This window comes from Pseudophryne corroboree, chromosome 7 (genome assembly GCF_028390025.1).
Source record: "Pseudophryne corroboree isolate aPseCor3 chromosome 7, aPseCor3.hap2, whole genome shotgun sequence".
Taxonomy (NCBI): Eukaryota; Metazoa; Chordata; class Amphibia; order Anura; family Myobatrachidae; genus Pseudophryne; species Pseudophryne corroboree.
In genome coordinates, this window is record NC_086450.1 from 392456564 (window position 1) to 392481591 (window position 25028).

At 45.1% G+C, this 25028-nt stretch overlaps 1 protein-coding gene across 4 annotated transcripts in view; it reads right to left on the minus strand.

The window, feature by feature from the left end:
• Window positions 1-5321: 5321 nt before the first annotated feature.
• SNX8 (sorting nexin 8) overlaps window positions 5322-25028 on the minus strand; it is an 87047-nt gene continuing 67340 nt past the window's right edge. For all 4 annotated transcript variants that reach the window (XM_063934618.1, XM_063934617.1, XM_063934619.1 and 1 more), the window contains exons 8-11: window positions 21704-21772; window positions 11440-11589; window positions 10956-11105; window positions 5322-10164 (exon numbers count right to left, since the gene is read on the minus strand). In XM_063934618.1, coding sequence (XP_063790688.1) covers window positions 10051-10164; window positions 10956-11105; window positions 11440-11589; window positions 21704-21772 — 483 coding nt within the window. In that variant the 3' untranslated portion in view covers window positions 5322-10050. The remainder of the gene's footprint in view (window positions 10165-10955; window positions 11106-11439; window positions 11590-21703; window positions 21773-25028) is intronic.

The window sequence follows — 25028 nt, forward strand, 5'->3', positions numbered from 1 at the left end:
GAGAGAATATACAACACAACCAGTGTGTCAATACAACCAATTATAAAACACCGCCTGCCATGGCAAGCACCACGTCAGCAACAGCCCGACAGAAAGAAACACCACAAGAGTGTAACCATAACCAATAACTGCAGACACAGTACGCACTGGAACAGGCACCCAGCATCCTCTACGGACTAAGAGAAAAGGATTTACTGGTAGGTATTAAAATCCTATTTTCTCATACGTCCTAGAGGATGCTGGGGACTCCGTAAGGACCATGGGGTTTATACCAAAGCTCCAGACCGGGCGGGAGAGTGCAGACGACTCTGCAGCACCGATTGAGCAAACATGAGGTCCCCAGCAGCCAGGGTATCAAATTCGTAGAGCTTAGCAAAAGAGTTTGAACCCGACCAAGTAGCCGCTCGGCAAAGTTGAACTGCGGAGACTCATCGGGCAACCGCCCAAGAAGAGCCCATCTTCCTAGCAGAATGGGTCTCCACCAACAACGGTAACAGCAATCCAGCCGTAGAATGAGCACGCCGAATCGTATCACAGATCCAGCGTATAACAGACTGCATAGACGCAGGTGCCCCAATCATGCTGGGAGAATACCGGACAAACAGAGCCTCTGTTTCCCCAACCTGAGCCAAAGTGGCGACAAAAATAGTCAAAGCCCCGACAACATCGAGAGCCTTTGAATCAGCCAATGCTTAAGTAACCACAGGCATCACAATAGGCTGGTTTCTGCGAAACACAGAACCACCTTCTTTGCAGAACTATTATCAGAGTTCTCAATTCCGCTCTATCCACATGGAAGATCCAACAGGGGCTCTTGTGAGACAAAGCCGCTTCTTCCGACACCCGCCTTGCGGATGCCAAAGCCAATAGCATGACCACTCTTCAAGAGAGAAATTTTAACACAACCTTTCATAAAGGTTCCAAACAGTGTGACACAAGAAAATGCAACACCACGTCAAGGTCCCACGGTGCCAATGGGGGCACAAACGGAGGTTGGATGTGCAGTACTGCTTTCACGAAAGTCCGAACTTCCAGAAAGGTGGCCAATTCTTTTTTTTTTTTTTTTTAAGAAAATTTATAAGTCCAAAACTGAACTGAAATGGAGCATAACTTTAGGCCTGCATCCACAACTGCTTGCAAGGAATAGAGAAGAACGACACAGCTGAAAATCTTCCGTAGGAGCCTTCTTGGATTCACACCAAGACACATCTTTACGCCAACTACGGTGGTAAGGCTTTGCCGTTACTTCTTTTCTAGCCTGAAGAAGTGTGGAAACAACGTCACTGGGAATACCCTTCTGGGCTAGGATATGGCATTCAACCGCCACGCCGTCAAACGCAGCCACGGTAAGTCTTGATACACGCCCGGATCTTTGTAACCGTTCCTCACGTAGAGGAAGCGGCCAGGAATCTTCTATGAGTAATCATGAAAACCTGGAAACCAAGCCCTCCTTGGCTAGACCGGAACAATGAGGATCTCCTGAACCTTTGTTCTTCTTACGGTTATCACCTTCAGAAAAAGTGAAAACGGAGGGGACACATAGACAGACTGAAAACACCCAAGGTGTCACGAGGGCGTCCACTGCCATAGCTTGAGTGTCCCTTGACCTGGAACAATATCCCTGAGGCCTCTCGTTGAGGCGAGACGCCAACATGTCCAATTGAGGTAATCCTCAAAGACTTGTCACTTCTGTGAAAACTTCTCGATGACGACTGTATTTCTCCCGGAAGGAGATCGCGTCTGCAGAGGAAATCTAATTCTCCGTTGTTTACCTCCAAAGCGAAGACCGCTAATATAGCGTTTACCAGTCTTTCCACCCAGCGGCAAACTTTGCATCTTCTGCCATTGCCGCTTTGCTCCTTGTTCCGCACTAGCGGCTTACTTACGCCACTGCTGTCAAGTCGTCTGACAGAACTAACACGGGCAGACCACGAATAATATGTTCGTCGAAAATAGCTCTTAATTCAAGAAAGCATATTACAGACAAGCTTCCCAGCTTGACCTTTTCCTCCGGAAATATGTCCCTTGCAAGGACTAATCCCCAGCCTCGGAGATCTGCATATGCATGGACACCAGGATCTAATCTTGGATCCCGAACCTTCGTCCCTCTAGAAGGTGAGAACCGAGCAGACACCAGAGGAGCGATGTCCTGGCCATTAGGATCATATTCCGGTGCATGTGCAGGTGAGACCCGGACCACATTTCCAACTGGTCCCTTGAAACCACTCTGGCATTTGACCTGCTCACCGAAAAGGCCTCTTAGGCTGCACCCATCTGCTTCATAACGGAACATAGTGATGGATAGTCACTGCAAATCTGATCCGACTCCGGATCCTCAGACCTCTTTCCACAGGAAAAACACAGAACCTCAACCGTTCAGTATCTAATCTGATACCCATCCCCGACATCTGCGTCGTTGGTAACAACAGCCATTCCCTGTGTTGAAGAACAGTCAGAGAGAAACAACGCTTTGCACCACTTGTTTCTTGACCTCGCCTTAATCAGGAGAGCGTCTCAGTACAGAATAACAATAGCTCTTATTATTGAAAGAAAACCATCATACTGCCATCACTCCGGTGAAATGGCAAATACAATCCTGGATATCCAGCCAGGTAATCTGAATGCGGAAAAAATCGCATTTAAACCTCTTAGTTTTTTTTTTTTTTTAAACAGGGGACAGCAGGACAATGCCCTGAACCTGACGCACCTCTGGTATGGCGTCGCATACTACCTCCCCTTCCAGAGGGGAAACGGCAATATCTATTAGAAAATCAGTGAGGGGAAACATCAGTAACTTCAGAATGTCCCCCTTTGGATTCTATAATTAACTCACAGGTCCTGGTCTATTCCCGGACTAACTGAAAGGTAGTAGACGAGTCCCCACCGGAGTGGGGTCCAGTCAGACTCAGCGCCATGTGGTGGATGTGGTAGAAACAGAAAACGACATCCGCTTCTGCGAACCTAACAAGGCTGCAGAACACATACCTTTTCACCTTCCACTGCCTGCACAGAAAAGGAAAAAAGAACGGTATCGAACCAGTTAAAGCGACTGCATCCCACAAAAGAATGCGTCACCAACCGTTGTGAGGGAATCTAACTCACGAAGTTAGATTTACCAGCAGTATCCGCCGAGATTGACTGAACTGAGGCATCCCCAAACAGCGGTACACCGTCCCAGGGAAAAACTCCAGTATCTCTCGGAGTCAGCCTCAGCATTCCCCCGGCCACACCTCCTGTATACGCAAGGCAGCCTGCCGCAATGTTATAGAGAAGAACCAACATAAGAAACATCCCCTATCTCTTTAGGATAATTCTGTCGGATGTCTTTCCGAATATAAACACTCCCCCATGTGCATGTAATGCAAATAAGCCCAAAGCATAGAAATAAAATATCACTTAGCTTCCTGCATACGATCCTTTGCGACAGGGCCCCGTGTCGACCAGGAGTTGACTTTCACAGTATTCTATCCGCCGCGGGAAAAGAATAAACATTCGGACTCCTTGAGAGGATCTGATACCAACTCGTCACGGCCGACCTAGAGCTTTATCAACAGAGCGACCAGCACATAAGAAGGAATACTGTTACTTCAGCATTCATTATAAATCATAAGATGAATATACATATTGTAATACACATATACACACATATCCTACATACTTATATATATATATATATATATATATATATATATATATATATATATATAAATATATATAAATTATATAACATACATATAAGCGGATTGTCTGGAACCGTCGGATCCCTAGTGACATTAATGTGTTCTGAATGTGTATGACCATGTACTGAATGCCCCAGGTGTGGATCTACCAGGAAACATTATAGTCGACAGAAAACCTAGTATTCGTCGACAGCAGGGAGTAGTATCCAGGCAAAATAACATTCTTGCGACCCCGAGGGGTCCGAGAGAATTATACATATATCATTTTAATATCACTCCTCCACAAATATTACCATGTCTGTGCTCGAGCTACAGGCTCATGGAACTGAACCATACATATACATATAAATATATATACAGGTATAAGTTAGTTACAGCATGTCAATTTACACCCGGTAATAACAGTTGGCGCCAACAGGGTCACCCACATACTACTGTGTCTCCCATACAGTGTTTATTTTTAACAAGCATACCACTACCGACCTGTTGACTCAGCATCTACTGTATCAAGTACAAAACAGGCGTCGGCGATGCCAACAGTGAACCCCATAGGTGTTTGTGACAGAACACTCACGCATGTAGACACAAGTGAACTATAGAGGTTATATCTGACAGGGAGCACACAGAGACTATACACAACAATGATTACATGCCCATTTCTAAAAGCAAATAGTGTTCTATATCCCTCAACATAACACTAAAAGTATGTGCCTCCCCTTGTTTGTGCTGTACACATATTTTGGCGGGGACAGTGAGAAAATGGCGCTGAGCACTGTGTGAGGGCTAAGCCCCGCCCCTCATCGGCGCGCTTCAGCCCCGTTATATGATCCTTCTATAAGCAGGCAGGGGGCCGTATATAGTGTATATACACTATACACCTCCTAAAACAATATACAAATTGCTGTCCAGGGCGCCCCCCCCCCCCCGCACCCAAGTAAAACCGTTGGTGTGCGGGAGCACTGGCGCGCAGCGCGACCGCTGCTATGGACTGGCGGGGGTATCGTATGCGGTGCCCGGGGCCCGACTCTGCTCTTTTGCCAGTCACATCGAGACCTCAGTAACTGCTGTCCAGGGTTCTCTCCCCCAGCGCCCTGCACCCTGAGAGTGCCGGGCGCAGTCTTCTGCCGTCTGACGCCTTCTGTTCTTCTCATACTCACCCGGCTTCTATCTTCTGGCTTCTGTGAGGGGGGTGACGGCGCGGCTTTGGGAACAAGCAGCTAGGCGAACCAAGTGATCGAACCCTCTGGAGCTAATGGTGTCCAGTAGCCTAAGAAGCAGAGCCCTTGAACTAAGAAGAAGTAGGTCTGACTTCTCTCCCCTCAATCCCATGATGCAGGGAGACTGTAACCAGCAGGTCTCCCTGAAAATAAAAAACCTAACAAAGTCTTTAGAGAAACTCTGTAGAGCTCCCCTAGTGTGTGTCCAGTCACTCCTGGGCACAAATCTAACTAAGGTCTGGAGGAGGGGCATAGAGGGAGGAGCCAGTTCACACCCATTCAAAGTCTTATAGTGTGCCCATGTCTCCTGCGGATCCCGTCTATACCCCCATGGTCCTTACGGAGTCCCCAGCATCCTCTAGGACGTATGAGAAAAGGTATATTCACCTTTATAACATATGAGGACAAAACCATTCTACACACGTTTTGTGATTTCATATTTTATTAAATATATTTTATATATGCATTTCTTACAAATATATTTTTCTATACATGAATATTTCATTAGCTTATATAGGCCTGGGAATATTTGTATCCTCTTTGGAATGTAACAATCACAACTCTACTTTTTTTTATTTTGATTTTTTCATCAACTGGATAGTTTTGAGCATTTTTTTGTGTAGCAAAAGTTAGTTAAAAAGTGTAACAGTCAGCAACTCAGCTGCTGCCAGTTACATATTTTTAATCAGAAAGAGACCATCCAAGTCTGTATTAATATCTTCCGGTGATCTTGCGAGAACACTAGATGGGGAGAACAGAAAACTATGCAATAACTTTACAAAACAAGATACAGCTTTGGTATATACTGGTCTATTCATGAAGCAGTGAAAAGTGTGGAGAAGTGAACCAGCGGAGAAGTTGCCCATGGCAACCAATCAGCATTGAAGGAACATTAATAATTTGCATACTACACAATTGTACGGAGCAGCTGATTGGTTGCCAACTTCTCCACTGTGTCACTTCTCCACACTTTTCACTGCTTCATGAATAGACCCCATAATCTCTTACATAATGAAGTATAAAACACAATGGGGGTAATTCCAAGTTGATCGCAGCACGAATTTTTTTAGCAGTTGGGCAAAACCATGTGCACTGCAGGGGGGGCAGATATAACATGTGCAGAGATAGATAGATTTGGGTGTGGTGAGTTCAATCTGCAATATAAATTGCAGTGTAAAAGTAAAGCAGCCAGTATTTACCCTGCACAGAAACAAAATAATCCACCCAAATCTAACTCTCTCTGCAAATGTTATATCTGCCCCCCCCCGCCCCCCAGCCCGCAGTGCAAATGGTTTTGACCAACTGCTAAAAAATATCCTGCTGCGATCAACTTGGAATTACCCCCAATGTGCATTAAGTTTTACTATAGTCCCTGATAGAAATTTTTTATATATATATATATATATATATTCTGCTTATATATATTCTATTACTGTATATTACTTAAGGCTTCTAAAATGTAACATCTTAGATATTTACAATCACACAGTGTTAGGTATATAAAACAAACAATTTACTAAGAAAGCCGCAATAAGTTGCTAACAGCGTACAATAAAATTGCTACTTCTTATGGTGTTAATGAGATGTACTAAGCCTTGAAAAGTGATACATTTCATGGTGACAAAGTACCAGCTAATCAGCTCCTAACTGTAATGTCACAGGCTGTGTTTGAAAAATGACAGTTAGGAGCTGGTTGGTTGGTACTTTACCACCGTGAAATTGATCACTCTCCAAGGCTTAGTACATATGGCCCAATGTGTCTGATTTACTTTCAATGCACAGAAAAACAAAAGGAAGAGCCAATGAGTAATTTATATAGTTCCCAACTAGAAGTTGCTGTTTGGATTTCTATATACCCTTGCTGAATGAACAAGCTGCCTCTGTATTCTTACATAATAAAGCTCCCAATGGCTCCCATCCTTGTTATACATAGGCTGGCAGACAGAAATGGTCCCCATATAAAATAACAGCTTTATAGTACCCCCACACACACAAGCCTGGTCAGTGTATTATTTATTTTAACCAAATCATGTTTAAAACTCATTTGAGAATGGAAAATCCATTTGGCTGCTAACCCCGGAAACCATACTGTATATTCACTTTTGGGGGGAGTCTAGCATGATAAGCAAATTTATACACAAGATTATATTGTACATACACTTATTACGGAGTGATTATCACCTTCAACAACATCTTCACACAGTTTGTAATAATAAGTGTTTAGGGTTTCAGATTATATTTCATAACTTGTCAGTTTTATAAAAAGGTACAATTCATTTAATGTATTTCTGACCATGTTTGTGCAGTATTTTCTTATAATAACGCATACTGGAGGCATTCAATAGGTATCATGGGCATAACTAAGGCAACAAAGGAATGTCAGCAAACAAAATATTATTTAAAAAAAAAAAATTCATAATATATATATATGTATATATATATATATATATATATATATATATATATATATATATATATATATATATATATATATATATTAGTTCTGCCTACCAAACATCTGCACTTAAATGTAGCAAGAAAAAGAAGGTTGGTTTTCCATACACATACATAAACAAAGACATACAGCAAGCTAATACTGATGCAACAATAATACATATAGTTATCCTTAACCTATTGCTAATATAATGAACATACCTTCCAGCATTAAAGCTGCTTCCTATTTTGCAACTGTTGCATGATTACTTCTAGAATATCCAACTGCTGGAACTATCCTAATAGTGCAATCAGTTCTCTGAAGCAATACCGCATAATTGAAAAGGCTGTATCAGGAATTAAATGACAGCACAGTATTTTAGCACAGAAATAAAGTGCTTTGGCTGCATAGAATACTAAAGGGTAAGGTGACCTGTGACAACTCCAAGCATCCCTTGAAAGAGGATTTAATAAAGCATTTTTCACTCATTGCGCAGGTCCTGGCTTCTGGCTGTTGACGGTGGATGAGACAACCATCAAACTGGGGAATACTGAGAGCAAGCCGCTGCAAATACTGTACATCCGCTCTATAAAGCAACAGAGCCGCATTAAAGGGAAACATAAGCAAATGGTATACACACAGTGGAAGCTCCAGTTCACCCAAATGCATTGATGGGAATGCATACTAGGAGATCACTAGAAACCTGTGACATCTCTATGGCTGTTGCTATGGTGGAGGGCTTTGACAAAACCTGAAGAAGGACCACCACAGTACAAATTAGAATAAAGACTTGGGTATATAGGAGATGTATAGTGGTCTATGGGGTAGATGTAGTAAGCCTGGAGAAGGCATAAAAAAAGTGATAAAGAGGTGATAAGTGCAAGGTGATAACGCACCAGCCAATCAACTCCAATATGTAAATTGACAGTTATGAGCTGATTGGCTGGTGCATTATCACCTTGCACTGATCACCTCTTTATGCCTTCTCCAGGCTTACTACATCTGCCCCCGAGTTCCTTGGTGCCTTTTTGAAATACACAAACACCACTGGTAATATAACTTGCCCAAAGTGAGCGATGGCCAAAAACTGGTATTTTCCTGGTCCCACCACCCACCAGGGGGCAGCACAATACAATTGTGCAAACGGCATTATGCAATAGGATCACTAGCAATGGAGAGTTACCCTGTGGCTGATCAAGCTGGAGAGAAGACACCAGTGGTGACAGACTAACCTAAGAGTACTCATGAGGAAAGATCAGGGGGAAATCACTTTTGCTCAGTTGGGCCGCAGCTAGCCTGTTTGAGGACCACAAGTGATGACCAGGCAAACAGTTACTACCACTGTCACAGATGCTTCGTGTTCAGAATCCATAAAGCAAAAGAAGAAATACTATACAGTAAGGCATTAGACGTAGTAGTGCACGCATGTAAGTAGTGAGTCTTCCATCATTACGATATCAATAAGCGCATGGTAAGCACAAATGCATCTTCCATGTGTCCATATTTCCAGTATAAGGAATACATATGTCCGGTACAAGAGGGTCTATCTTTACTATGTAAGAAGCAGTTTCTCTGATACGGATTGAGTTCAGAAAACCACAGTAATATGGCTCTAAATCTAAACTAGTTTGTCCAATATAAAGACATCTGTAACATGCACAAATCTATGGAAACATTTCCCCACCATACAAAATAGTTAAGATAGAAAACTACAGTATAATGAGCCATTAAAGGCTTCACATGGCTCCTTTCTGCAAACAGTCTATAGACAGGAAAAACGTCTGTTTCTCATCTCTGAAACATTTGCAGATAGATTTGTGATCGTTCTATTATGTTTTTTATATAAAAGGGGCAGATGTACTAAGCCAATGGTTCTCAAACTCGGTCCTCAGGACCCCACACGGTTCACGTTTTCCATGTCACCCAGCAGGTGCACTGTGAATCACCAACTGTCACATTTTAAAAATCAACAGGTGACCTGCGAAACATGAACTGTGTGGGGTCCTGAGGACCGAGTTTGAGAACCTGTGTACTAAGCCTTAGAGATAAAGTGCCAACCAATCAGCTCGTCATTTTTCTAACACACCCTGTAACATGACAGTTACAAGCTGATTGGCTGGTACTTTATCTATCTCCACTTTATCTCTCTCCAAGGCTCAGTACTTCTCCCCCAAAACATATGGAGTTCCAGTTTTGAGAGTGTTGTTTTATATTGGATTTTGCCTAAGACTTGTCCTTTTGTTTCATTATGGTTTCCCTCCAGACAATAAGAGGAGCAGCATTATCTAACATACTTATGTCTGTAATATCAAAAGCAGCATAATAAACCAACTTATGTAAATGACTTTTGGTCACATTTATAACACTGTAACAAAGGCAGACATGCAAACGTCCTAGTGCTCCCGTCAACTACACAGTGGAGTTTGGTAGGATATTAATGATACTTAGAAACCAATGACATCATGAAGACAAGGTTGGTTCCACTTCATGGCTCAGTGATGTCAATGGTTCTTAGTAAATTAATAGGAGTCATTAACATTAGTATCAGTTCAGCTCTTCCAGTGTGTGAGCGATGGAGGCACTTAGAAATCAAGTCTACATTATATGCAGTTTTTCCCATAACAAAAATGGTTATTCCAAAGCCAATTGACTTTAGCAATCCAGAAGAAGTGTCCAAGGCCACACAGTCTGCTCTATTTGCATCTCACTGAAATCAATACTAGCGGGAGAAAAAGTGTCGTTCCTCTGGAGACAGAGGTGGAGTGGACAGGCTGGAGGAACCCACAAACAGACAATTCAGCTTTGGCTTCAGATCATTCCAGACTTGGTTCATCTAGAATACAAAGAAAACACACCAAATCACCCAATTTACAGTCCATATGTATAGTGGAAATATTTTAGGAAAGATTTATTAAATCTTAACTAGAATCTGATGGATCCCCCTTTGTGCTGTAGCTCATTCATCAATTAGCCTTTCCTACCTCCAGTGATCACAGCCACCCAACAGATCATGTTCTCAGGATTTCCTTACTCATACACAGGTGGCCAATAACCTCAAAACATGAGCTGTTGAGGGTGCGCAAGGACTGGGGGTAAGAAACACAGGTTTATTTACAACAAGAAAAAATTCAGCTCTGTACAAACCAAATGCATTTCTAAAAAATGTATAATGTGCATGCCACCTCTCCTGCCAGCTGATTACTTCATCCCAATCCCGCCTCCAAAATTTTGCCCGTGCTGCTCCCTACCTCAGAAACTCTCTCCCTATCAGCCTCTCCACCGCTCTTCAAACGGACTCTCAAGACCCACTTCTTCATCAATGTCATCCAGCTCTCATCCTAAACCACAGCCCCTTGCTCCTTCCTCACTGTCTATGCCATCTGCATCTCCCCTGTTTGTCTGCCCCTCAAATGTAAGCTCTTACAAGTAGGGCCATCCTCCATTATGTGCTTCTCCTACCCTTACTTTTACTATCAGCTACTCCATATTCCCTACAACAGCATCTAACTCTTGGTTGCTGCCACCCTGCTGTTTATTTGAGTGGTGTCATCGTTGATGCAGGAATGTTTACATACCATGTACTTATTTTTTAACAAAAGGAAAGTTCATTATTATGATACTAACCTCTTTGTGTCCCTGGATCTGTGAATTCACAAATGCCCCAAGAATGTGGGAGGTGAGGGGTAGGTAGATATGTATAAGTTGTGTTTCTTGGTGCAAACAAAACAAGGAGAAGTAATTCCTCAGCTCCATGACGATGATCGCATTTTCTTGCTAAAAGAAAAACAGAAGTTTCTGGAAAAGTCCCCTCATTTCAGAAGCAGAAGTGAAAAAGAAAAAAAAGAAAAAGTGATTTGCTAAAGCAATTTTTGTAAGTAAAGTGGCAAAAATGATTGTGAAGGCATCTGGAAAATCAAAAAAGGTTAATCTGCAATAAGGTCAATAAATGGGATGTTCAGAAAGATTCGAAAATTCAGAAAAGAATGTAAGAAATGTTAGACTTAAACCAGGCCAAAGTATAAGGTCTTTATTGTAGAGGCTAAGATAAATATGTGAACTTTATAGTGAAAGTTTGTATTGCCTCATTTGTTTCTCTTTCTGAACTTGCCTCAACAATGCGAGACTCCAGCTGCTCCACCGACTCTGTCTCCTTATTCTGTACGGTGGCACTCATCATTTGCTTCTTCATAAGACTGTACTTGTGTAAGGCTTTCTGGTGCTTGTGCAGTACCCCTTTCTCATGACGCTCACAAAGGTCCTGTACGGGGCACAAGCATCGCATCATTAATGTAACAAGCAGCATCAATTGAGCATGCATGACTCGTGGGTGTATAAGGGTTAATGGAAAAATGGTTTAGATCCTACAAAAGTATCTCTCATACCCCCTACCTAGTTCTGCCACTAGATTCCTAAGCTGACACACTGGAGAAGTCTTCAGGAAATTCTTGACTTTTATCAAAATATAACCTCAACCTAATTTAGGGGGACATGTACTAAGCAGTGATAAAAGTGGAGAAGTGAGCCAGTGGAGAAGTTGCCCATGGCAACAAATCAGCTGCTCTGTATACGTTTATAGTATGCATATTATAAAGGTTACTTCAATGCTGATTGGTTGCCATGGGCAACTTCTCCACTGGCTCACTTCTCCACTCTTATCACTGCTTAGTACATCTCCCCTTAATCAGTTATTGTAAACTCCACAATGATCTGCCTTAAGGACCTAATTCAAGGTTGATTGCAAAAGCAAAATCTTCCTCTAATGGGAAAAACCATGTGCACTGCAGGTGGGGCAGATATACAGATGGAGCCTCCGTTATCTGTCCTTATTCTGTGACTAGGCACACCCGCCTGGGCGCACCTAGTCACTGTGAGCGTTTCCGTCTGGACGGGGACGCGCCCTATTTACTTGCATGGAGATCGTGCGCGCGGACGGAGACTGACAGACGCTCTGAATGGGAGCGTCTCTGTGCACTCCCAGCGTGACTAGGTGGATGGATCGCCTAGTCACGCCGGGAGTGTACACCTGCGACTAGGCAGGCAAAGATAACGGAGGCACCATCTGCAGCATGTGCAGAGAGAGTTAGATTTGGGTGGGGTGTGTTCAAACTGAAATCTAAATTGCAGTGTAAAAATAAAGCAGCCAGTATTTACCCTGCACAGAAACAATATAACCCACACAAATCTAACTCTCTCTGCACATGTTATATCTGCCCCACCTGCACTGCACATGGTTTTGCCCATTAAAGGAAGATTTTTCTGCAATCAATCAACCTTGAATTAGGACCTAAATGGAGCACTTTAAAAAAACCAAGCCTCACTAACACATGAATATATTTAAGAATACAAAGATAACACATTTTAGAATTGAATTAAATATGATGAAAAAAGTCACAATAATTATCGTTTAAAAAATATATATAATAAAATTATACAATAGAATTTCGTAAACAGGAATAAAAACCAAAAACTAAAATAAAAAAAATCATATGCTTTTCATGTAACTGCTGCCTATTGTTTTGTTGCTCATTCTCCTGATTTCATAATCCATATCTCTTATGTATTTATTTGTAAAGTGCTGCTTTGATGTACTTTCAGCACAGAAGATAACAGACCTGGGGGTATATTTACTAAGGTCCCGATTTTGACCGATTTGGTGTTTTTTCTTCAAAGTGTCATCTCGGGAATTTACTAAACTAAAATCTCGGCAGTGATGAGGGCAGTCGTATTTTTTGGAAGTCAAAGAAAAAAAATACGAATGAATACACCATTGGTCAAATACCCCTGTTATTTGATACAACTCGGTAATTTACTAAAAATTCTAATTCACAAACACTGCCGGTAATAGCCAAACACTGCCATGAAAAAATACAAATCGTAAAAGAAAAGCAGTTTTAAAATAGACCTGTTTTTTTTTACCATGTTCTGATAGGCATGCACGGATCCGTGAGATCCGTGCATGTTTATCAGTGGGAAGGGGTGTTAAAGGGTTAAAAATCAGGAAAAAAAAATTGCGTGGGGTCCCCCCTCCTAAGCATAACCAGCCTCGGGCTCTTTGAGCCGGTCCTGGTTGTAAAAATATGGGGGAAAGAAATGACTGGGGATCCCTCATATTTGAACAACCAGCACCGGGCTCTGCGCCTGGTCCTGGTGCCAAAAATACAGTGGGACAAAAAGCGTAGGGGTCCCCCGTATTTTTAACACCAGCACCGGGCTCCACTAGTCAGAGAGATAATGCTACAGCCGGAGGACACTTTTATATAGGTCCCTGCGGCCCTGGCATTAAATCACTAATTAGTCACCCCTGGCCGGGGTACCCTGGAGGAGTGGGGACCCCTTAAATCAAGGGGTCCCCCCCTCCAGCCACCCAAGGGCCAGGGGTGAAGCCAGAGGCTGTCCCCCCCATCCAAGGACGGCGGATTGGGGGCTGATAGCCAAGTGTAAAAATAAGATTTTAAACCTACCGGTAAATCTTTTTCTCCTAGTCCGTAGAGGATGCTGGTTACTCCGTAAGGACCATGGGGATAGACTGGCTCCGCAGGAGACATGGGCACTAAGAAAGAACTTTAGGTATGGGTGTGCACTGGCTCCTCCCTCTATGCCCCTTCTCCAGACCTCAGTTAGAAAAACTGTGCTTAGAGGAGACGGACAGTACGAGGAAAGGATTTGTTAATCCAAGAGCAAGATTCATACCAGCCCACACCATTCACACCGTATAACTAGGGTATGTACGAACCAGTTAACAGCATGAAACAACACAGCATCAGACCGAGACTGATGAAAACTGTAACATAACCCTTATGTAAGCAAAAACTATATACAAGTCTTGCAGAAGTAGTCCGCACTTGGGACGGGCGCCCAGCATCCTCTACGGACTAGGAGAAAAAGATTTACCGGTAGGTTTAAAATCTTATTTTCTCTTACGTCCTAGAGGATGCTGGGGACTCCGTAAGGACCATGGGGATTATACCAAAGCTCCCAAACAGGCGGGAGAATGCGGATGACTCTGCAGCACCGACTGAGCAAACAGGAGATCCTCCTCAGCCAGGGTATCAAACTTGTAGAACTTTGCAAAGGTGTTTGAACCCGACCAAGTAGCAGCTCGGCACAATTGCAACGCCGAGACCCCTCGGGCAGCCGCCCAAGAAGAGCCCACCTTCCTAGTGGAATGGGCCTTAACCGATCTTGGTAACGGCAATCCAGCCATTGAACGAGCCTGCTGAATCGTGTTACAGATCCAGCGAGCAATAGTCTGCTTTGAAGCAGGAGCGCCAACCTTGTTGGCAGCATACAGGACAAACAGCGCCTCTGTTTTCCTGACCCTAGCCGTTCTGGCTTCGTAAATTTTCAAAACCCTGACCACATCAAGGTACTCTGAATCCTCCAAGTCTCACGTAGCCACAGGCACCACAATAGGTTGGTTCATATGAAAAGAGGAAACTACCTTAGGCAAGAATTGAGGACGGGTCCGCAATTCCGCTCTATCCATATGGAAAACCAGATAGGGGCTTTTATGAGACAAAGCCGCCAATTCCGACACTCGCCTAGCCGAAGCCAAGGCTAACAACATGACCACTTTCCAAGTGAGATATTTTAATTCCACTGTTTGAAGTGGTTCAAACCAGTGCGACTTAAGGAAACGCAACACCACGTTAAGGTCCCAAGGCGCCACCGGAGGTACAAAAGGAGGCTGAATATGCAGCACTCCCTTCACAAAAGTCTGTACTTCTGGGAGAGAAGCTAGATCTGTCTGAAAGAAAATGGATAGGGCCGAAATCTGAACCTTAATGGAGTCTAATTTTAGGCCCAAATTCACTCCAGTTTGTAGGAAGTGAAGAAAACGGCCCAGATTGAATTCCTCCTGGCCTCACACCAAGAAACATACTTTCGCCATATACGGTGATAATGTTTAGCGGTCACGTCCTTCCTAGCCTTTATCAGAGTAGGAATTACCTCATCCGGAATGCCCTTTTCCGCTAGGATCCGGCGTTCAACCGCCATGCCGTCAAACGCAGCCGCGTTAAGTCTTGGAACAGACAGGGCCCCTGTTGTAGCAGGTCCTGTCTTAAAAGAAGAGGCCACGGATCTTCCGTGAGCATTTCCTGCAGATCCGGATACCAGGCCCTTCGTGGCCAATCTGGAACAATGAGAATTGTCTGTACTCCTCTTTTTCTTATTATTCTCAACACCTTGGGGATGAGAGGAAGAGGAGGAAACACATAGACCGACTGGAACACCCAAGGTGTCACTAGGGCTTCCACTGCCACCGCCTGAGGGTCTCTTGACCTGGCGCAATATTTCTGTAGTTTTTTGTTTAGGCTGGACGCCATCATGTCTATCTGGGGCAGGCCCCACTGACTTGCAATCTGTGCGAAGACTTCCTGATGAAGTCCCCACTCTCCTGGATGTAGATCGTGTCTGCTGAGGAAGTCTGCTTCCCAGTTGTCCACTCCCGAAATTGAACACTGCTGACAGTGCGCCTACATGATTTTCCGCCCAGCGAAGAATCCTGGTGGCTTCCGCCATAGCCACTCTGTTCCTTGTGCCGCCTTGGCGGTTTACATGAGCTACTGCGGTGATGTTGTCTGACTGGATCAGAACCGGTAGGTCGCGAAGCAAAGTCTCCGCTTGACAAAGGGCGTTGTATATGGCCCTTAGTTCCAGGACGTTGATGTGGAGACAAGTCTCTTGACTTGACCAAAGACATTGGAAATGTCTACCCTGTGTGACTGCTCCGCAACCTCGGAGGCTCGCGTCCGTGGTCACCAGAACCCAGTCCTGAATGCCGAATCTGCGACCCTCCAGAAGGTGAGCACTCTGCAGCCACCAGAGGAGAGATACCCTGGCCATGGGGGACAGGGTGATCAACTGATGAGTCTGTAGATGTGACCCGGACCACTTGTCCAGTAGGTCCCATTGGAAGGTCCTCGCATGGAACCTGCCGAAAGGAATGGCCTCGTAAGATGCCACCATCTTTCCCAGGACTCGAGTGCAGTGATGCACCGACACCTGTTTTGGCTTCAATAGGTCCCTGACCAGAGTCATGAGTTCCTGGGCCTTTGCTATCGGAAGATAAACCCTTTTCTGGTCCGTATCCAGAATCATGCCTAAGAAGGTCAAACGGGTCGTAGGAACTAATTGTGACTTCGGGATATTGAGAATCCAGCCGTGTTGCTGTAACACCTCCAGTGAAAGGGACACGCTGTTCAACAACTGCTCTCGTGATCTCGCTTTTATTAGGAGATTGTCCAAGTATGGGATAATTGTGACCCCCTGCTTGCGCAGGAGCACCATCATTTCCGCCATTACCTTGGTGAAAATCCGCGGGGCCGTGGAAAGCCCAAACGGCAACGTCTGAAATTGGTAATGACAATCCGTACCGCAAATCTCAGGTACGCCTGATGAGGTGGATATATGTGAACATGAAGGTATGCATCCTTTATGTCCAGGGACACCATGAAATCCCCCCCTTCTAGGCTGGCGATGACCGCTCTGAGCGATTCCATCTTGAACTTGAACCTTTTCAAGTATAGGTTCAAGGATTTTAAATTTAAAATGGGTCTGACCGAACCGTCCGGTTTCGGGACTACAAATAGGGTTGAGTAATACCCCCTCCCTTGTTGAAGCAGGGGAACTTTGATCACCACCTGTTGAAGACACAATTTTTGAATTGCATTTAAGACTATCTCCCTTTCTGGGGGAGAAGCTGGTAAGGGTGATTTGAAAAACCGGCGAGGAGGCACCTCTTCGAATTCCAGCTTGTAACCCTGGTAAATAATCTCTATTGCCCAGGGATCCACCAGTGAGTGAACCCAAATGTGGCTGAAAAGTCGAAGACGTGCCCCCACTGGGGCGGACTCCCTCAGCGGAGCCCCAGCGTCATGCGGTGGATTTTGTAGAGGCCGGGGAGGACTTCTGCTCCTGGGAACTAGCTGTGCATGGCAGCTTTTTCCTTCTGCCCTTACCTCTGGCAAGAAAGGACGATCCTCGTGCTCTCGTTTTTATGTGACCGAAAGGACTGCATTTGATAATGTGGCGCTTTCTTAGGCTGTGAGGGAAAATAAGGCAAAAAATTTGATTTACCTGCCGTAGCAGTGGAGACCAGGTCCGAGAGACCTTCCCCAAACAATTCCTCACCCCTGTAAGGTAAAACCTCCATATGCCTCTTTGAGTCGGCATCACCTGTCCATTGCCGGGTCCATAGGACTCGTCTAGCAGAAATCGACATAGCGTTGACTCTAGAACCCAGTAGGCCAATGTCTCTTTGAGAATCCCTCATATAAGGCAGCATCTTTAATATGACCCAGGGTTAATAAAATGGTATCCTTATCCAGGGTATCCAATTCCGCAGATAAGGTATCTGTCCACGCTGCTACAGCGCTACAAACCCAAGCCGACGCTATCGCCGGTCTGAGTAAGGTACCAGAGTGTGTGTAAATGGACTTTAATGTAGCCTCCTGCTTGCGATCAGCAGGATCCCTGAGGGTAGCCGTATCTTGGGATGGCAGTGCTACCTTTTTGGATAAGCGTGTCAACGCTTTGTCTACCCTCGGGGAGGATTCCCACCGTATCCTGTCCTTAGTCGGGAAAGGATACGCCATAAGAATCCTTTTGGGAATCTGCAGTTTCTTGTCTGGAGATTCCCAAGCCTTTTCAAATAACTCGTTCAGCTCATGAGAAGGGGTAAAGGTTACCTCAGGTTTCTTTTCCTTATACATGTGTACCCTCGTGTCAGGGACAGGGGGTTCCTCTGTGATATGCAAAACATCCTTTATTGCAATAATCATATATTGAATACTTTTAGCCAATTTTGGCTGTAACTTTGCATCATCGTAGTCGACACTGGAGTCAGAATCCGTGTCGGTATTAGTGTCTACTATTTGGGATAGTGGGCGCTTTTGAGACCCCGAGGGTCCCTGCGACATAGGGGCAGGCAGGGCCTGACTCTCTGCATAATTCCTGGACTCAGCTTTGTCCAACCTTTTGTGCAATAAATTTACATTAGCACTTAAAACATTCCACATATCCACCCAGTCAGGTGTCGGCGTTGCCGACGGAGACACCACTTTCATTTGCTCCACCTCCTCACTAGGAAAGCCTTCTACCTCAGACATGCCGACTCACGCGTACCGACACACCACACACTCAGGGAAACCTCTTATCTGAAGACAGTTCCCCCACAAAAGGCCCTTTGGAGAGACACAGAGAGAGAGTATGCCAGCACACACCCAGCGCTAATGACCCAGGAAAAAACACACTATATGTTTACCCAGGTAGCGCTGTAATTATCTATTTGCGCAAAATTATGTGCCCCCCCCCCCACACACTTCTTTAAAACCCTCTTTCACCGTGTAAGCAGGGGAGAGTCCGGGGAGCTTCCTCTCAGCGGTGTGCTGTGGAGAAAATGGCGCTGGTAAGTGCTGAGGAACAAGCTCCGCCCCCTCAGCGGTGGGCTTCGGTCCCGCTTAAAAATTCAAAATATGGCGGGGGATCTCTCTTATATACAGTGCCCAGCCTGTATATAAGTTTATTGCCACCTTTGGAGGTCCATATTGCTGCCCAGGGCGACCCCCCTGCACCCTTACAGTGACTGCCGTTTGTGCTGTGTGGGAGCAATGGCGCACAGCACTACCGCTGTGCGTTACCTCAGTGTAGATCTGAAATCTTCTGCCGCCTTTGAAGTCTTCTTTCTTCACATACTCACCCGGCTTCTGTCTACCGGCTCTGCAAGGAGGACGGCGGCGCAGCTCTGGGACGAACTGCGGGGTGAGACCTGCGTTCCGTTCCCTCTGGAGCTAATGGTGTCCAGTAGCCTAAGAAACAGAGCCTAACATTAAAGTAGGTCTGTTTCTCTCCCCTCAGTCCCTCGCTGCAGGGAGTCTGTTGCCAGCAGGCTCCCAGAAAATAAAAAACCTAACAAATACTTTCTTTTCAGGAAAACTCAGGAGAGGTCCCTGTAATGCACCCAGTCTCCACTGGGCACAGTAATAAACTGAGGTCTGGAGGAGGGGCATAGAGGGAGGAGCCAGTGCACAACCATACCTAAAGTTCTTTCTTAGTGCCCATGTCTCCTGCGGAGCCCGTCTATCCCCATGGTCCTTACGGAGTCCCCAGCATCCTCTAGGACGCAAGAGAAAATAAGAATATTGTTTTTTGTAGCAGTACTACAAGTCCCAGCAAGCCTCCCCCCGCAAGCTGGTACTTGGAGAACCACATGTACCAGCATGCGGTGGAAAAACGAGCCCGCTGGTACCTGTAGTACTACTACAAAAAAAATACCCAACAAAAAACAGAACACACACACCGTGACAGTAAAACTTTATTACATACATGCACACATACTTACCTATGTTCACACGAGGCTCGGTCCACTTCTCCATGTAGAATCCACGGGGTACCTGTGAATAAAATTATACTCACACAATCCAGTGTAGCTTCTGTCCTCTTTGTAATCCACGTACTTGGCAAAAAAATAAACCGGAAAACCCGAACCACGCACTGAAGGGGTCCCATGTTTACACATGGGACCCCTTTCCCCGACTGGCGGGACCCCCCGTGACTCCTGTCAAAGAGGGTCCCTTCAGCCAATCAGGGAGCGCCACGTCGTGGCACTCTCCTGATTGGCTGTGCGCTCCTGAGCTGTCAGTCAGGCTGCGCACTGAAGATACAATGTAGCGCATAGTCGCTACATTGTATCCAATGGTGGAAACTTTGTGGTCAGCGGTTGAGGTTACTCGCGGTCTGCTGTGGGACAGACTGCGATTGATCCAGTAAGAGGGGGAGTACCCAGGAATACCACGGCTAGAGGAGGAACAGTACTGAGATCCCGGGAGGTATCTGTTTAACACCTCACAAGTGCTATAGGGTAACCTTTGTTGGGGACCCCACACATTCTGGTACGCACATTTGCCCCACTAAAAGGAAAAAGGAGAAACTCTGTTCTGATTCAAAGGGAAGGATTCGAACATCTGAACATTGAACGTTCTTCACAGAACATACAATTATCCTGTAACACCCCAGGGTGCGCATATCTGCATTCTGTACATTGTTTAAAAGTTTCCTTGGAAGTGGGGGTGACCACTTCAGCGGAGTTTGCAGCACTGCTGTGTTGGAGCGCTGGTTCGAAAACGTTTTTCTAAATGTATGTAATAAAGTTTTACTGTCACGGTGTGTGTTCTGTTTTTTGTTGGGTATTTTTTTTGTAGTAGTACTACTACAGGTACCAGCGGGCCCGTTTTTCCACCGCATGCTGGTACTTGTGGTTCTCCAAGTACCAGCTTGCGGGGGAGGCTTGCTGGGACTTGTAGTATTGCTACAAAAAACAATATTCTTATTTTTACACTTGGCTATCAGCCCCCCATCCGCCGCCCTTGGATGGGGGGGGGACAGCCTCAGGCTTCACCCCTGGCCCTTGGGTGGCTGGAGGGGGGGGGGCGCCTTGATTTAAGGGGTCCCCACTCCTCCAGGGTACCCCGGCCAGGGGTGACTAGTTAGTGATTTAATGCTAGGGCCGCAGGGACCTATATAAAAGTGTTCTCCGGCTGTGGCATTATCTCTCTGACTAGTGGAGCCCGGTGCTGGTGTTAAAAATACGGGGGACCCCTACGCTTTTTGTCCCCCGTATTTTTGGCACCAGGACCAGGCGCAGAGCCCGGTGCTGGTTGTTCAAATATGGGGGATCCCCAGTCATTTCCCCCCCCATATTTTTACAACCAGGACCGGCTCAAAGAGCCCGAGGCTGGTTATGCTGAGGAGGGGGGACCCCATGCAATTTTTTTTTCTGATTTTTAACTCTTTAAACACTGTTTTTAAGGTACACAATGAAGCCCTGCACGGATCTCACAGATCCGGCCGGGATTCACTGTGTTAAGTTCGGCAGTGTTTTACTAATCACTCACGTAAAACACTGGCCGAAATTACGAATGACATAGACATCGGAAAAAACGAAAATGCAGAATACGACAGCATAGTAAATGAGGCGTACACAATTCAAAAAGTTGCAAATTCACACATTCGATGTCATTCGTGTTTGAACTTTAACCTCATTCAGAAAAATACGAATTTTAGTAAATAAACCCCCCTGGGAGAGCCATCCATCACTGTCTTCTGAAGGCACAACAACTGGACTAGCCATAAACCATAGATGACGTTACATGATACAACCATTCCTCTATGTTGCGGATCCAGTGCTGATAGTATCCATTAACCCCTGGTTTACTTAAACAGGGCGACTTTACAAGTACTCCAATCTTGATGAGAGTAATCATGACCACATTTAAGCAGTTTACCTTTTGTTAATTCCAAATCGTTCCATAATCACGACAATAAACTCTGACAATATGAAACAAAACAATAAATAATATGATGTTGCCTACTTTATATGACTGAAGGAGGTCCAAGAAAAGATTTAACTTTTCTACAACATCAATTTCTTCAAGTCTACCCTATAAATTATCAGGAACAAAATAAAAACAAAGAAGAAATTAGCATATATACACAGTATACTGTATATATACCACCAAACACATATCAGTATGACTCCTAGAAGAACATCAGTTATACTAATGACACGACAACTAGATTCTGCTTCTGAAGATGGAGGCTAAAACAGTCATTATTATTAAAAAGACAAATGTACACAGAATATTGCATCTTTGTTCGTCTGAAACTCATTTACATTTTAGACTACATAACCTAAACAAGCTGCACTTTCTCGTATTGTTTATTAGCATAGCCAGAACAAAGAACCAGTTTCTAGGCTTGGAAGACCTGCACCCAAAAGGTAAATTTTTTTATTGGGTATTGTTTTCTAGGTCCTGCAGGTTCCCTAAAAGCTTCCAATGGGCAAGAGCTACGCTGTGCTTATATTTCCTACATGCAGCTGTGTTTTCAGTGACGTGCTCTTCTATAACGGCTGTTTGACCAAAAGGCCGATACATATAGCTTAGTGTGTACCCAGCATAAGTTTCAGATGGAGATCTTCCTCAATATTTTGATTTATCACCCAGGAACACTGGTTCATAATACTGATGCAAGGACTAACAACATTGGTCTTAAGCTGCATACACACGGTGCGATTTTCCGTGCGTTATGGACTATGTAGTCCATATCACACGGAAACATTGTGCATTTTGCACCGTGTGTATAAGTTTGCGACGCCAATGCGCGGTCCCGCGGGATCAGCATCTCAAGAAAATATAGTGTGTGCAGGCGGGGAAGATACTTACTATATGCCTCCGGGTACAATATAGTCAGTATCGGCCAAAAGCCTGGATCGCACCGTGTGTATGCAGCTTTAAAAACCGCTAAAGAGCAAAATGTTTAACCAGTCAGTAATAGTACAAAAGGATTTTCATTCCATTGTCCCCTCTTTCACAGAATATAAATTCCAGGGACTTGAAGCACTAAGTGACAAATTGTCAGACAACTTTTCTTATACTGAAAGATCACAGGGCAAGTAATGCATTTTAGTTTTTTTTCTTTTTTCTAACATTTAAAACCCCATTTAATATTGCACAGCACTGTGCATGACATGTCGCCAAATGTACAAAAAAAATAAGATTTTACTCACCGGTAAATCTATTTCTCGTAGTCCGTAGTGGATGCTGGGACTCCGTAAGGACCATGGGGATTAGCGGTTCCGCAGAAGACTGGGCACAACTAAAGAAAGCTTTAGGACTACCTGGTGTGCACTGGCTCCTCCCACTAAGACCCTCCTCCAGACCTCAGTTAGGATACTGTGCCCGGAAGAGCTGACACAATAAGGAAGGATTTTGAATCCCGGGTAAGACTCATACCAGCCACACCAATCACACCGTATAACTCGTGATACTATACCCAGTTAACAGTATGATAACAACTGAGCCTCTCAACAGATGGCTCAACAATAATCCTTTAGTTAGGCAATAACTATATACAAGTATTGCAGACAATCCGCACTTGGGATGGGCGCCCAGCATCCACTACGGACTACGAGAAATAGATTTACCGGTGAGTAAAATCTTATTTTCTCCAACGTCCTAAGTGGATGCTGGGACTCCGTAAGGACCATGGGGATTATACCAAAGCTCCCAAACGGGCGGGAGAGTGCGGATGACTCTGCGGCACCGAATGAGCAAACTCTAGGTCCTCCTCAGCCAGGGTATCAAACTTGTAGACTCTTGCAAGAGTGTTTTAACCCGACCAAGTAACAGCTCGGCAAATTTGTAAAGCCGAGACCCCTCGGGCAGCCGCCCAAGAAGAGCCCACTTTCCTTGTGGAATGGGCTTTCACAGATTTAGGGTGCGGCATTCCAGCCGCAGAATGTGCAAGTTGAATCGTGCTACAGATCCAGCGAGCAATAGTCTGCTTAGAAGCAGGAGCACCCAGCTTGTTGGGTGCATACAGGATAAATAGCGAGTCAGTTTTCCTGACTCCAGCCGTCCTGGAAACATATACTTTTCAGGGCCCTGACTACGTCCAGAAAACTTGGAATCCTCCAAGTCCCAAGTAGCCGCAGGCACCACAATAGGTTGGTTCACATGAAAAACTGATACCACCTTAGGAAGGAATTGGGAACGAGTCCTCAATTCCGCCTTATCCATATAGAATACAGATAAGGGCATTTGTATGACAAAGCCGCCAATTCTGATACACGCCTGGCCGACGCCACGGCCCACAGCATGACCACTTTCCACGTGAGGTATTGTAGCTCCACGGATTTAAGTGGCTCAACTCAATGCGACTTCAAGAAATCCAACACTACGTTGAGATCCCACGGTGCCACTGGAGGCACAAACGGGGGTTGACTATGCAGCACTCCCTTAACAAAAGTCTGAACTTCAGGCAGTGAAGTCAGTTCCATTTTGGAAGAAAATCGATAGACCCGAAATCTGGACCTTAATGGAACCCAATTTTAGGCCCATAGTCACCTCTGACTTGTAGGAAGTGCAGAAAACGACCTAGCTGAAATTCCTCCTTTGGGGCCTTACTGGCCTCACAGCACGCAACATATTTCCGCCATATGCGGTGATAATGGTTTGCGTTCACTTCTTTCCTAGCTTTAAATAGCGTAGGGATAACTTCCTCCGGAATGCCCTTTTCCTTCAGGATCCGGCGTTCAACCGCCATGCCGTCAAACGCAGCCGCGGTACGTCTTGGAACAGACAGGCCCCCTGCTGCAGCAGGTCCTGTCTGAGCGGCAGAGGCCATGGGTCCTCTGAGATAATTTCTTGGAGTTCTGGGTACCAAGCTCTTCTTGGCCACCCGGAACAATGAGTATAGTTCTTACTCCTCTCCTCCTTATTATTCTCATTACCCTGGGTATGAGAGGCAGAGAAGGGAACACATACACCGACTGGTACACCCACGGTGTTACCAGAGCATCCACAGCTATCGCCTGAGGGTCCCTTGACCTGGCGCAATATCTTTGTAGCTTTTTGTTGAGGCGGGACGCCATCATGTCCACCTGTGGCCTTTCCCCACGGTGTACAATCATTTGGAAGACTTCTGGATGAAATCCCCACTCTCTCGGGTGGAGGTCGTGTCTGCTGAGAAAGTCTGCTTCTCAGTTGTCCACTCCGGGAATGAACACTGCTGACAGTGCTAACACATGATTTTCCGCCCATCGGAGAATCCTTGTGGCTTCTGCCATCGCCATCCTGCTTCTTGTGCCGCCCTGTCGGTTTACATGAGCAACCGTCGTGATGTTGTCTGACTGGA